Source organism: Typopeltis vanoorti, chromosome 13 (genome assembly GCF_054136105.1).
Source record: "Typopeltis vanoorti isolate ZY-2024b chromosome 13, IOZ_Tvanoo_1.0, whole genome shotgun sequence".
NCBI lineage: Eukaryota > Metazoa > Arthropoda > Arachnida > Uropygi > Thelyphonidae > Typopeltis > Typopeltis vanoorti.
In genome coordinates, this window is record NC_143561.1 from 103,667,945 (window position 1) to 103,683,454 (window position 15,510).

The following is a 15,510-nucleotide window of genomic DNA, read 5'->3' on the forward strand; positions in this document are numbered from 1 at the left end:
CATGTTCACACTGCGCTTTATATTGCATACGCTGCATTGAGCAGGAGCTCACTTGAATATATATCACATCTCCTTCTGTGGGATATCTTTAGAAATTTCTGTGTAAAACTTTTATTTGTGAACTGTTTAATAGCCTATAAAATCAGAAATGAAGTAATGGTAAGTTATTTCAATTCATTAAGAAAATAATTAAATTTTATTGAAATAATATGTATTTCAGAGATTGTTCAGTCCTGTAGTTATGTATACTTAATAAAACTTCAGTTTTGTGATTTCTGTATAGAAGACTTCATGCTCTACAAAAGTAACAAGAGAAAAAGACAATCATTACATGCAGTAGTTTTTCCTAATTTTATCGAGTCTTTTCATATGACTCACCCGAGAGGATGTAAACCTCTGATGCATTTTTGCCATGGTTACTAAAGTTTTTATTAATCATCATCAAATTTCTGATATGTAGCCTGAGGGGTGTACATGATAATCATGACAGTACTACATGAAAAAGTTATACCATTACTTCTGATCAACAATTTTCCTCCAAATTAATCTGTTGTCTGATTCTAAGATTCCAATATTATCAGATCTTATATTACTGTCTTTTAAGGTGCTTTGTACTGTATCAATCCATCTACATATTGGTCTTAATCTGGGTCTTTTTCTTGCCAACCTGGCAAAGAACATCTGTTTTGCTAAGCTTTCCTCTCTCATTCTCTTTAAGTGACCACACACCACCTGAGATTAGCTATACTAACATATTCCTGAATGCTAACAATGGCAAGTTCTTTCCTAATATCCTCACATTTTTAATGTGATACTATCTTGATGCCATCAATTCGCTCCAGTAATCTTTTTCAGACCTCTAATATCAGAGGGTCTCCAATCTTTGATCAAGTATTTTATTGCTAACCCAGCTCTCAGATCAATAAGTTAAAATTGGTTTGAGCACTGTATTGTAGACAGCTAATTAAGTGTTTTGACTAATTTCTTTCTTATTCCATATAAATTTATTCAGCTGACTTCCTACCATATCAGCTTTACTAATTCTATTGTCTATTTCCATATTTACTTTACCATCTTCACTAAATATTGTGCCTAAATAGCTGAAATGATTTACTCGTTCTCTAGATTCACCATTCAGGATACAGTTGATGTTTTCAATGTTTCTACCTACTTTCATTGTCTTTATCTTTTTATTGCTGAATTTCATACTAAATTTATTACAACATTAATATTATAATAAATTTAGTTTAATTTATTATAATTAATCTTAATCCAAGTGTAAGCAAACAAAGTTTACTCCTGAAAATATCTTCAGGACTGAGGTAAGGTGCAACACCAGGCAACTCAGAGCAAAGGTGAACCAAGTTCTCATCACTCTTTGTCCCAGTATCTCCCATAATGCAAAGCACATCTCCTTCCGGACATGTATACTGCTATGCATTAAGGGAAGGGCCACTACCCAGACTGGTTTCGACCTTTATTGAGGACTAGTCAGTGGGAGGCAGACCCAAACATGGATATACTAAGGCAGAAGATAGGAGATGTCATATTTACCGATCCAAGTTGCCAACAGTCTTCTTAATTTTTTTTTATTATTTTTTTTAAATATATATATATATATATAACATTACTCCTTCCCCCTAAGCAGATCTGGTTAAAATCTAAGAACCATCACAATGTGGCACATCTGCTGATATGCAAGCACAAAAGTGCATCAGGCCATGGTGTTTTCTCTTGTCCTGCCAAATGGTTAGGTGGCAGCAAGTCCTAATTACCCTGACACGAGTTCCAATGTAGGTCTGAGTAGTGGCCCTTCCCTTAATGCATAGCAGTATACATGTCTGCAAGGAGATGTGCTTTGCATTATGGGAGATACTGAGACAAGGAGTGATGAGAGCTTGGTCCACCTTTGCTCTGAGTTGCCTGGTGTTGCACCACCTTATCCCAGTCCTGAATATATTTTCAGGTGCAAACTTTGTTTGCTTACACTTGGATAAAGGATTAAACTAAATTTATTATAGTCTAATCAAGTGCAAAATAAACTTCCAACATCTTTCTCTAAATCCAGAGTAATTCAATAATAAGGTGATACACCTGTTTGCAACTTGTATAGGTAAATATCACCTCTCCTATTGCTTCTGCCTTAGTATCTCCATGTTTGGGTGTGCCTCCCACTGACTAGACATCAATAAAGGTCAAACCAGGTCTACCTACTCACTGATGAGACCCCAATGAGGATGACCATGGGATGACCTCTGGAATTTCTACTCCTTTCCTTGGTCTGACTATTGTTTCTGCTCATCTGACCTTAACATCTGCTGTGAATGAGTTACAGAAATTATTGTCACTGGCATGAAGACCATCTCCATTTCAAGGCTTAATCCTCATCTGCTTTCTAAGCTCTGGTTCAATCAAAAGCAATATCAAATAAGTCAGAGAAAAAAAAAAAAAAAAAAATATATATATATAGCTTACCACAAATCAGATCCATATCTGATTTCATAAAGGTTAACAGCAAAAAACTTGCCTCCTATCCAAATGGAAGCTATGCCTTCTGGTCCCTCGCTAAGGCTGTTAGATGCACCTTCTACTCTCTTGCACTCTCATCCTGATGAAACCACTGTTATTTCACGCAAATATAAAACTGACCCCCTGGCATCACGCTTTTCCTCAAACTCCTGCATTGATGGAAGGGAAATCACCTCCTTCCATACTGGAATCCAAGCAGTGTATTCTTCTTTTTGTTTTTCAACAAAAGAAATCAGGAAGCTGCTAAAAAACTTGGATACTAAAATGCGAACACAGATAGATAAGAAAATAACTATTTATTAACTTAAATGCTGGTATTATATCCAGCATCTTCAGAGCACACATACAAGTTTGTTACAATAGCGAGACAACTGCAATCCGGTGTAACAGTGGGACTAGTATGAGTAATTGTGGCATGCAACACAAAGACTGAAGTCCTAATTAGGCGCATCTAAGTTAAAAAAAAACAAAAGAAAAAACAGATATTAATTTGGTCTTAGGATGAATGTCTCCCAAATCTTTGGTACATTTATACAGCCATACTTATTGAGGTTTGTTTCAAGGCTTCTGTTGATTCTAGGAACTACCTCTCTGACTTGTAAAAGATTGTGCGCAGCACTTTTGTTTTTTTCCAATTGATCCTGTGTGCAGGGATATCCAAAGCATGGTCTGCTAGACCCGACTTGCCATAGTAAAAGTGCCGGATATATTTTTTGTGAACACAAAAAATTACCAGACAAGATCAGATCTCATTGTTTAGGCTAATGTTTACCTGCAGTCTTTCTTGGCATAAACACATACATCAATAGTCTTCATAGCGTAAGTGCCAGATATATTTTTTGTGAACACAAAAAATATATCTGGCACTTTCACTATGGCAAGTTGAGTCTGGCAGACCATGCTTTGGATATCCCTACACACAGGATCAATTGAAAAAAATGAAAGTACTGCACAGAGCTTTTACAAGTCAGAGAGGTTGTTCTTGGAATCAACAGAAGCCTTGAAACACTCCAAACTTCAACAAGTATGGCTGTATAAATCTACCAAAGATTTGAGAGACAGTCATCCTAAGACCAAATTAATGTTGTTGTTTTTTTGTTTGTTTTTCAAAACTTTTGGACTACTATTTTTCAAAACTCTGGACCAGTTTTTTTTTTTTTTTTTTAATGTAGATGGTGCGTAATTAGGACTTTAATCTTTGTGTTGCATGCTGCAATTACTCATACTAGTCCCACTGTTACACCGGATTGCAGTTGTCTCACTATTGTAACAAACTTTGTTCATGTGCTCTGAAGATGCAGGATATAATACCTGCAAAATATTAACATTTAAGTTAATAAATAGTTATTTTCTTATCAATCTGTGTTCGCATCTATACTATTAAAATCCAGTCAACATGTGCGATGAACACATAAGCTTTTCCACATGGTTGGATACTAAAAAAGTCTTCTGGTCCTCATTTAATCTCTCTTATTGTTCTGAAACATTGTGCTCCAGAATTAACACCCATCCTGCATCATCTCTACAATATATTCAACAGTAGTAGTAGTAGCTCCTTATCTGTGGGTTCGCTTTGTGCAGTTTCAGTTACCTGTGGTCAACCCCAGTCTGAAAATTAAATATAAAATTCCAGAAATAAACAATTCGTAAGTTTAAATTTCGCTGCATTCTGAGTAGCATGATGAAATCTTGCGCTATTCTGCCCAGGATATGAGTCATCCCTTTGTCTTCAGCATATCCACGCTGTACTGTATACACTACTTGCATGTTAGTCACTTAGTAGCCATCTTGGTTATCAGATCGACTGTTGTGGTATCGCATTTATTGTGTTCGAGTAATCATTATTTTACTTAATAATGACCCCAAAGTGCAAGAATAGTGATGCTGGCGATTTGGATATGGCAAAGAGAAACCATAAAGTGCTTCCTTTTAAGCAAAAAAAAAGGCAAGGAAGTTTCTCGACTTCACAAAAACAAAATGTATGCCGAGTTGCTAAGATTCCATTCACGTAACTTTTATTACACATATTGTTATAATTGTTCTATTTTATTATTAGTTGTTGTGAATCTCTTACTGTGCTTAATTTATAAATTAAACTTTATCACAGGTATGTATGTATAGGAAAAAACAGAAAAAAAACATGTAGGGTTCATTATTATCCGTGGAAGATTTTGAACGTATTCCCTGCAGATAAGGGGGGGGGGGAACCGACTACTGCACATATCTGGTACTTATCCCAATGCATGAAAGCAATCTCGTATGCATTCTATTCGAAAAAAGGATGATAGAAGTCAACCATCAAATTGCCAACCAATTGCCATCATCTCAGTTCTCTCCACAATAATGGAGAAAGTCATCAGTAACCAACTCCTCCACTACTCTGAGGTCCACCAATTAATCAGCACCCACCAGTACCAATTCTGCAATTCAAGATCCTCAACTGATTGCATCACCCACCAAGATCCTCAACTGACTGACATTCCATGGAAAGTTTCAAAGAAACTTGTGCCATTGCCCTTGGCATTTCCAAAGCCTTTGACCATATGTGGCTTTATGGCCTGCTCAACAAATTGCCATCCTTTGGTCTCCCTTTGTATTTGGGTAGCCAGCTTTCTCTCTGGTCGTTCTTTGCCATCATGGTAGATGGCTCCTGCTCTTAAAGATTCATCAATGCCAGAGTGCCTTAAGGCTCTGTCCTATCACCTAGTCTCTTTCTCTTGCTCATAAATGATCTATTCGCAATCAGCACTAATTCTATTCAGTGTTTTGCTGATGATAGTACTTTCCACTCATCCTACTCATTGACAAACCATGCATTACTCTCTGACATCCCAGGCTACTAGATCATCTACAACTAGTGCCCTAAACATTGATCTTCATACTATCCTTCAATGGGGGTGAGGGCAACCTTGTCATGTTCAATGTCACCAAAACACAGTCTTGTCTTTTCTCTTGCAAAAGAGATCTCAGTTCACCTACCCTTACCCTTAGTAACACAAATTACCAGACAATATCAGATCTCATTGCTTTGGTTAATGTTTACCTTCAGTGTGTAGAGGCTTAAGGGCTGTGAGGACATTATGTTGGAGGCTTAATGGATTGTATACAGCACTCAGAAAGGATTAAAACAGAATTTAATACTTCCTATATTTCGTCTGTCACTGAGACATCTTCAGGGATTACAAAAAAACTAATGTAACATCTACACAAATACCACACAATACTTAAGCCCAACCACGTGGGTGACTAAAGTCCTATCTAGGTGGAGTGCCCTCTAAGGGCGGTTGTAGGTGGCCTGGAATGTAAGGCGGGATCTCTGATAAGTGTTTCCCAAATCTTAGGAAGCTTAATGTAACCGTATTTACTCTCTCAGAAATCAACCAAACCTTATTAAATATGGTTGCATTGAGCTTCCTAAGATTTGGGAAAGACATCATCAGAAATCCCACCTTACATTCCAGGCCACCTACAGCCGCCCTTAGAGGGGGCTTCACCTAGATAGGACTTTAGAGTCACCCACGTGGTTGTGCTTAGTATTATTTGGTATTTGTGTAGATGTTACATTAGTTTTTTTGTAATCCCTGAAGATGTCTCAGTGACAGACGAAATATAGGGAGTATTAAATTCTGTTTTAATCCTTTCTGAGTGCTGCATACAATCCATTAAGCCTCCAACATATTTACCTTCAGTCTTTCTTGGCATAAACACATCACATCAATAGTCTTCTCAGCATCTAAGAAAATTGCCATTCTGTTTTGTTCAAGAGCCTATTTAATCCAACCAACTCTTAACTATATATAAATCCCAAATCTACCTATGTTTTGAATACTGCTCACATGTTTAGGGTGGTGCACGTAGAACTTCCCTTAATATCTTTGACACTGTCCAGAAGTACACAGTTAGGCTTATAGATGATTTCTCTCTCTCTCTCTCTCTCTCTTGCATATTCACTTCAACTTTTATCTCACAGGTGCAGTGTTTCAGCAATGTGTCTATTTCTATTCTACAGGTACTTCCATGGTCACTGCTGCAATGAATTGGCAACTATCATTCCTTCTCCTTCAGTAGCACTTGCTGATAAAAGAGCAGCAGTTTTCCAGCATATGTTTACTATGCAACTGCAAACACAGAACCTCTTCTTCACTCTCTGGAGCAGCCTGTGAAGTATTTCCAAGCAATTACAACTTGCAGCTCTTCAAAAAAAATATAATTAAATAAAATAACGTTGGGCACCTGTGTGCATTACTGCACTTAACATGCATCGGTAAAAGATCAATATCATTAAATGTCTAGTAGAACTAATACCATGACAGGTAGAAGTCTTTGTCTATGCAAATAGTGGTCACCTACAACAATATTAGGCATATAATTGTCATTCATGGTTAAATCACAAAACGTGGATGATATCCTGTTCTTGTTTTGTAAATACATTTGAAGATATTCATTCCGAGTGAAGATAATCATTATCAGCATAAGCACATTTCATCATGAAAAAGCACTTTCTTTTATATACTTTAATTACTTTTGCCTATAAAACTTTTTGCATCTAAAAGTCTAATTTTAATCCTTTTAGCATGGTATATCTTATTGAATTAATTTCAGATGTAAATAATCATGAATGCCTGCCTTGCATGAGTAAATGTTTAACCTGTACAAAGAAACCTGATACCTGTCTCAGCTGTAAACCTGGATTATTTTTGTTAAAATATGACTGTGTTTCATCATGTCCTGCACATACGTATCCTTCTCATAAAAAGTAAGTATTTTCTTATAAAATTAAAGAGGATTGTTTATTCAATATTTAAGTAATTATTTTCTATAAATATTTATTCAAATTTAACATTTGAATTAAAATATACTCATCAGTTGTGTATTGTCTTTTATTATTATTATAATATTGCCTCTGTCGTGTCAAGAAACTTGTTGCAGAAGGCCTACTATAGATGTTATCTGTCATACTCAACTATTTGTTTAGCATGACAGAACCATAAACTCATTTGTTTCCTCTACTCACTTCACCCTTCCAATTGATGTTTATTCTTTCACAACTCTCCATACAGAAAACCTACTTTTTGTTCCATTATGCAGCTTTCAGGAAATATTCAATAACCCAAACCCTAGTCTGGAAAGACCATGTACAATACTTTTACAAGCTGGTTCAGGCCTACCTTATGAAAGATCATGCACTGACCTTAGGCAATAAGACTCATCCATATCCCTGTCTCTTCTTTTATCTTGTATAAATAAACAGATATAAATTATATCTGTTAAAACAGTATAAATAAAAATCTTGTAAATAGACAGACTTTTATCTTTCCCTGGCAAATATTGCATAATGTGGGTGGTTTACACCACCTAGTCAAAAATTTGGTATCTCCTAGAATGCTTCTTTCTAAGTACAAAAATCATCTGAACAATAAAATTTCCACAATATAATATTATAAAGCATTTGGATGTCATGTTGCTGGTTTCCAAATCCATGTTCCTTTCTAATCATCCATAAATGGTATTTTAATTCATTAATTATAAAAATCAAAATTCTTTTCCCATTGCTTGATAAGTGGTGGATACTGAAAAAAATAACCTGTTCTAAGTGGAGGTTTCTGTGGTTTAGAAGTTCATAAGGCATATTCCGGTAATTGGACCACATTTTTTTTATTAAGCTAAAAGCACAATAAAGAAATAAAACACGACAAGGCTCGTAAGTCGTTTGACTTACATCTTCAGGGGTAAAAGGTAATTTAAAGTTTAAAACAACAAAAAAGAGAAATTATTCAAATATAGTTCATACTATACAGTTGTAGCCGTCTGACTGTTCATAAAATTAAAAAATCAGAATGCAGATTCAAAGCAGTGCTAAGTTTAAACAATGCTGAATTATTCCACGTTCTGTTGTTCACGTTCATAATGTCTTCACCATCAACACAGTGAATTCTAATTAATTCTAAGTATGTTTGCAGCTTCTTTAAATTTCCTTATGTAACAGTTTTTTTTCTATGTAAGACATGTTTATTTTCTGCCAGAGTACATTGTGGCCGGTGGAAGTGGTATGGAAAGACGCTAGACCTGATTTGTGATCTCTTCTGGTTTGCACATCCTTTTGGTGTTCGTTCATGCATATTTCCCCAGATCTTCCTGTCTGTCCTACGTAGTAGATGCCGCAAGAACAATAAATTTTATAACCACCTGGTTTTTTTAAAGGATGATGTGGAGGTTTCGGGAGATATAGAAATCTTGAAATTTTTTCCAGCGGCAGAAAGGCTACTTTGATGTTATGTTTGTTTAGTAATTTAGCCATCTTGTCTGTAACATTCTTGATATATGGAAGAGTGATAGCGTTTCTGAAATCTTGTTTCTGTGAGATGCTTGTAAGAGGTGTGTGGAGAATTTTTTTTGATAGTCTTGGGTTCATAACCATTTTTTTTGAGGATCTGTGTTAAATATTCCAATTCTTCATTTCTCTGTTTTTCTGTGCTGGAAATATTATAAGTTCTGTCCCTCGGAGTTTTTATTAGCCCTATTTTTTGCGAAGGGTGGTGGTGTGTTTTCTATATATTGAGAAAGAAAGTTTATTATCTTTTTCATTGACTTCTAATAGGATGTCAAGAAAAGGATGTTTTCTAAGTTCCTCTTCTAAAGTAAATTTTATATTCTTATGTAAATTATCTTTGAAAGCAATGAGTTCATCTGTTGTTCCTGGCCATATGATGAAAATATCGTCTACATAGCATAGCCAAATTTTTGGTTTTTTATGATAATTGATTAAAGCATTATTTTCAAAATTTTCCATAAATAGGTTAGCTAAAACTGGAGAGAGGGAAGAGCCCATAGCCTATCCTTTTTGTTCCCAAAATTTGTCTTGATACATGCTACAAGAAAAAAGTATTATTTATACAATGTTTATAAAGATCTATGATGTCCAGAGGAAAGAGGTCTTCAAGGAGATTCACAGTTTTGTTTCTTGGAACATTTGTAAATAGGCTGATAACATCGAAACTTGCTAAGATGTCTGAAAGTCCAATGTAAATATCTTTTACCTTCTCAATAAAATGTGCACTGTTCTTGATGAAAGAAGATGTTTTTCCTGTGTGAGGTAAAATCATGTTGGTGAGATGTTTTGCTAAATTAGAGGTCGGAGAGTCTCTTCCATCCACTATCGGTCTTAAGGGAATACCTATCTTATGTATTTTTGGTACACCATAAAATTTATTGTTCTTGCGGCATCTGCTATGTAGGACAGACAGGAAGATCTGGGGAAATATGCATGAACGAACACCAAAAGGATGTGCAAACCAGAAGAGAACACAAATCAGGCCTAGCTTCTTTCCATACCACTTCCACCGGCCACAATGTACTCGGGCAGAAAACAAACATGTCTTACATAGAAAAAAAACTGTTACATAAGGAAATTTAAAGAAGCTGCAAACATGTTTAGAATTCCAACACAATGCAATAAAAACCAAGGCTTAATTCTACACCAAGTTTGGTCAGCTTTGATAAAAAAATATACCTCAGTCAGACCTCGGACATTATGAACGTGGCATTATCCAGCATTGTTTATACTTAGCACTGCTGTGAATCTGCATTCTGATTTTTTAATTTTATGAACAGTCAGGCAGCTACAACTCTATAGTATGAACTATATTTGAATAATTTCTCTTTTTGTTGTTTTAAACTTCGTTACCTTTTACCCCTGAAGATGTAAGTCAAACGACTTACGAAACTTGTCGGGTTTTATTTCTTTATTGTGCTTTTAGCTTAATAAAAAAATGTGATCCAGTTACCAGAATATGCCTTATAACCTGTTCTGTTGTAAGTAATGGAATGCCCAACACATTACATAATTGTTCCAAATACACAGGGCAAGAGGGCAGCTGTAGAATACATGTTCTACTGATTCCAATCTGTAACAGATGTCACAGATTGGATCTCCAATGTTAAAGTACCTCCATTTGATGGTATTGACTGGAAAATGGCCATATGCAATTCTCCAGGCAAGATCCCTCCTATTAGGGTATCCCTGGAACTTTAATAAGTTATGAAACAAAGTGTTTTCGTCAGTATCCAACTGTGGAATTTGGTATAAAGAAATTAAAGATTTCTTTATACCAAATTTTACTTTTTTTAATGGAAAGAATGCCAATGCCAGAGTGTTGTCGCAGGCTTCGAGTTAAGCACAGAGTGTTGTAGTATTCAAGAATAATCTCAGCTTTTGGACCTTTATAATCATTAACTCTAAACAGGGGAAGATGAAAACCCAGGTAGTGCAGGAGAAGGTCTGCACATGTGTGATTAGTCTGTAATATTTTAAGGATTTTTGAAGTTGTATTGCATAAATATAGTACGCCCACTGTTTGTAGATCTCTGCTTGGTGACTTGCCAAGAATAGTCGATTCATGCTGAAGGGAGAAAGAAATGAAGGACATACGAATTGGTTGCCAACACGCGAAATCACGTGCTTTATAGGTAAAATTTTCCAACTGTTATACAAGCAACATAGTTAACTACAATGATCATAAAAGAGAAGTTAATTTCCGATGTGTAATAATAAACATCTCATCCCACAATACGGACTGATTACCCTATTATCGGAATGGATTCTCCTCCTGTTATGTGCAGAAGTGTTGAAGCGTCTCGAATCTGTGGGCGTACTATAGCAGAATTTTAAGATTGGAAGCCCAAATCCTCCATGCTTCTTCTATAGTTGAAGAAATTCCTTTTTAATTTCTTGGTATCAACTGGACCAAAAAAATTGCACAGGCTTACTATATAATCACTTTTCTTCAGCTTCTGTGGTGTCTGCAATATTTATTATGTACAACTGAACAGAAAAGATTATGGTTTTGAGTACTACTGCTTTAATAGAAAGGGAAAGTGGCCCTACTTTCCAGTCTTCTAAGGTTTCAAAGTTTTTGTATACAAGTTCTTGAACTGGTAATATTGGGTAAGTGGAGAAGGGAATTCCAGTATGATGAGGGATTCTCTTTTAGGGATTAGTCCAAAAGGAATGCCTCCAAAACCCCATTTTCCAAAAACTTTTAATTTTGTCTTGTCTGCATTAGTAGTTAATCCACTAATCTTGCTGAAATTTTCCAAAATACCACAAAAAAAAAAAAAAAAAGATATATATGGAATCATTATCCTTCCAAGTGCAAACTACGTCATCAGCATATGCTAATAACTTATTTACCTTCATAGTTGAAGGAACTGTTTTTCCTCACACAGCATATGTATTGTCGCCTTCCTGTAAGAAAGGTTCGAGAACCAATCAAAGAGCAGTGGACTAAGAGCAACCTTGCTTGACTCCTTTTCAAATTTTTACCAGGTCTGACAGAAACCCATTAACTAGGAGACAGGTAGTTGAATTGGCCTAGGCTCCTTTGATAATGGATAGCAGCTTTTTACCTACGCAAATATGCTGGAGGATATGGAACAGAAAGGGATGCCGGACATTATCAAATGCTTGAGTAAGGTCTATTGATAGCACTGCTATCGACTACTTTTCATGTTAACTAAGCTGATTAGATCACATAGCAGAAATAGATTAAATTCTACTGCTCAACCTGGTATTTCATCATAGACAAGTATACCTGTGCTTTTAATTGTCTCATTCTCACTTTAAGCCTGTTATTGATAATGCAGAAAAATATCTTGTAGCCAGTATTAGATGGAGAAATAGGGCTCCAGTTGCTGATGAAGGTGTGATCTCTATTAGGTTTTGGAATGCAGACAGTTTGGCTTGCTGGCTTGCTACAAATTCACTTGGTATGCGTCCTGATGAGAGAAAGGAATTAAATAGTGTAACTAGAATGGAAAGAATAAAATCCCAGGCTTTGCAATCAAGTTCTATCCCTAGGCCATCAGGTCCTGGGGATTTTCTTGTTCAGGCATTCTTTATAGGCTGTGGTAACTTCAGATGCTGTGATGAGTTTGTCAACCCATCTTGGATATGAACAGGAAAGCCATTAATATTGCAAGAGTTATAATTTCCAACAGTACTATTGTCTTCAAGCAGATTTTTGTAGTGTTTTTGAAAGGAGTTATGGATGTCTTGAGTGATGGACGTGTCTTCACCATCAACGCAGATTTGCGTTCACAAAATTCCACTTTCTTTGTGGAATTTAGTGAATTGTTTATTGAAGAATGCAACTGAAGGGCAATCTGCTAAGTGCTGTTGTATTCTTATTTTAAAATTTATTTCTTCTACTTGTTTTTGCCTTTCCACTTCTATCGCAGTTAATTTTCTTATGATGTTGCTACATTCTATACCATTGTATTGATTTGTTACAAACCAGCTTCTCTCTTTATACAGGTCTTTCAAGATTGGAAGATCTTTTTTATTTTGAGGAAAGCCTCTTCCTTTCTCCATTCCATTATATTCTGTATTACTGTTTGTTTGAATTTTAACCACATATCCCAATTCCAGGTAACATTATTCCAAATTGAAACAGGGGGTCTGGAATTTGGTTGAAAAGATCAATGGAAAATTTGGTGGTGGAAGTCTCCATACTCCAGAACTGATATCTACTTGTTCCATGCAGTGGAACTTAAGTAGAACTGGATTATGATCTTACAGGTCAAGATATTCTAGCTGAATTATACTATTTATAAGGAAAGAAGAGATATAAATTCAATCAAGATGGGTACCAATACCTTGATTCGTGTGTGTGTGTGTAAGCTTGGAGATAAGGATTACAAATCCTCCATATATCTACTGGTTAGGCATTGCTGAGACATGTTTTTAACTGTGCATATCCCGCTTTTCCACTCCTGGGGTGTCCTCCTATTTTGTCTAATGTGGGGTTTTCAATACAATTTCAGTCTCCAACTGCTATGATGTAGTGGGCACCGTATAAATATGGCTCCAATTCGTGGAAGAACTTATGTCTAACTGTTCCATTGGATGGAGCATAAACATTTATAAACCTTATTACACATCCACAGTGTTTCCAGTCTGTTGTTAAGATTCTCCCTTCTTGCAACCCTTTGGATATTACAGAATGATCCAGGGAGGGGGGGGGGTAGCAAAAATAAGAACTTGTACTCCATCCCTGTTAAATCTTCCAAAGCTCCAATAAAAAAGAAGTGCATATCAGCTGTTAAAGTTTTTATATCTGCAGAAGTATGTTTCTTGGAGAAATAAAAAAACAACAACTGATATTATGGCTTAGCATTAGTTTCCATATAGTTTCTTGTTTAATTTGCCCTTTAAAATCCTCATACATTTAATGAGATAATGCAGAAAGGAGATGCAATGATTAGTGAAGTCAGTGGTAAGTCTTTGACTTCTAAATTTTGGCAGAACCTGATGAGGTCTTCAGTCTATGAAGGAACAATTTGTTTAGCCTATTTCTTGTCAACTGTTTTCCAGTTTTTTTACAGTTGCTTTCCATTATTTCAATTTCATGCCTATTGTTCTTGATTTGGAAGCTAGCTGTTTTCTTTTCATGTAAATGATAATCATATTAAGAAAACTTTATTATTTTTTCTTTAATTGTATTTCTTTATCTTGCTTTTCTTTTATTAGCATCAGATGGTTCTTCATAGTTTATAAACTCTTCTGAGCCTGAAGAGTTTTCATTTCATGTTCCACAGCCTTCTCCTTCTATACATTTTTTATTACTTCTTATTCTTTTATATGTACCGTATATTATTGCATATAATGTGATCCACGTATAATGCAAACTAGAAATTTTGTTTAAAAACTTGCCCATGTCCACGTATAATGCGATCTGTTAATCTTATTCCATAACATTATAAATAATACAATACGAATTAACGAAAGAAATATTTATTTTAAAACAAAATGTCAAAATCCTTTAAATTCTTCTTCATCTTTTGAGTCATCAAACATTTCATTTATAAATTCATCTGTAGGGATTGCGTCATCAGTGTAGCAGTTGTCGTCATCGTCTTCATGCTCTCCATTTTGTTGTGTGTCATCCTCGCTTTCGTATATGATCATCTGATCCATCCATTGAATTACTTATTCCACATTTAAGAAATGAGCGTTGAATCATTTCAGATGATATCAAATCCCATGCATCTTTAACCCAGCTGGTGACTAGGGTGATCTCAGGCTTCTGAAAATTCCCACCCTTTGTCATCTTCACTAAACCAGATGACATCCATTCTCTCCATTTTTCACGTAAGTGATCTTTAAATGGCTTATTCAAGCTGACATCAAGTGGCTTCAAAACGGAAGTTAGACCACCCAGTATGACTGCTAGGTCTGTACGTAGCTCACATGCTTTCTCTTTGCTTGCCTCCGTTAAATGCGCCTGGAACATATCCCAGACTAGCATGCTTTATTGACATAACAAGCTACCTGGACGTATGTTCCATAATTGATCCAGCCACAATTGTACACTTTCTTCATCCAACCAACCTTTCTGATTGGCGCGAACAATTACACCTGGTGGAAATTTCATATGCTTCAGAATTTTCTTCCTTTTAAATATCACTGTCGGCTTTAATTTGGTTCCATCTGCCATGCATGCTAGAACAACGGTAAAATGCGTGTTTTCATGTCCTGTTGTTTTTATGAAGACACCCTTTTCGCCAACTGAGTTTACTGTTCGATTCCCAGGCATATCAAAGTACATGGGCGTCTCATCCATATTGCCAATTTAGGAAAGTTTATATTGTTGTGTCGAGAAAATGTGATGAGTCATCTCCTTTTACTGACCCAACATAAGGTTACCTCAGAAGGAGTGGATAAGGACATACTTATGCCTCCAAATAGAAAATGTGCTCATTAATGACCCAAGAACATGTATACATTCAGATTTGTAAATTCCAATCAATGTTAAAGTAGCCCATAAACTAAATAGACAATGATTGTAAATTTATTAAGGTAGAAAATTATGTATAAATTCTAAAAAGATGTGTACAAGCTAGTAATAGTTTTAGGCCATATCAAAGGCAGTTCGTGGCTACGGTATCCAATTGGCAGCCACCGTACGTATGACGACACCAACG

General features: G+C 35.7%; 1 protein-coding gene across 2 annotated transcripts in view; it reads left to right on the forward strand.

Annotated features, from left to right (window-relative positions):
- Fur2 (furin-like protease 2) overlaps window positions 1-15,510 on the forward strand; it is a 471,861-nt gene that overhangs the window by 359,721 nt on the left and 96,630 nt on the right. For both annotated transcript variants that reach the window (XM_090402961.1, XM_090402962.1), the window contains one exon: window positions 7,132-7,285. In XM_090402961.1, the coding sequence (XP_090259087.1) occupies window positions 7,132-7,285 (154 nt within the window). The remainder of the gene's footprint in view (window positions 1-7,131; window positions 7,286-15,510) is intronic.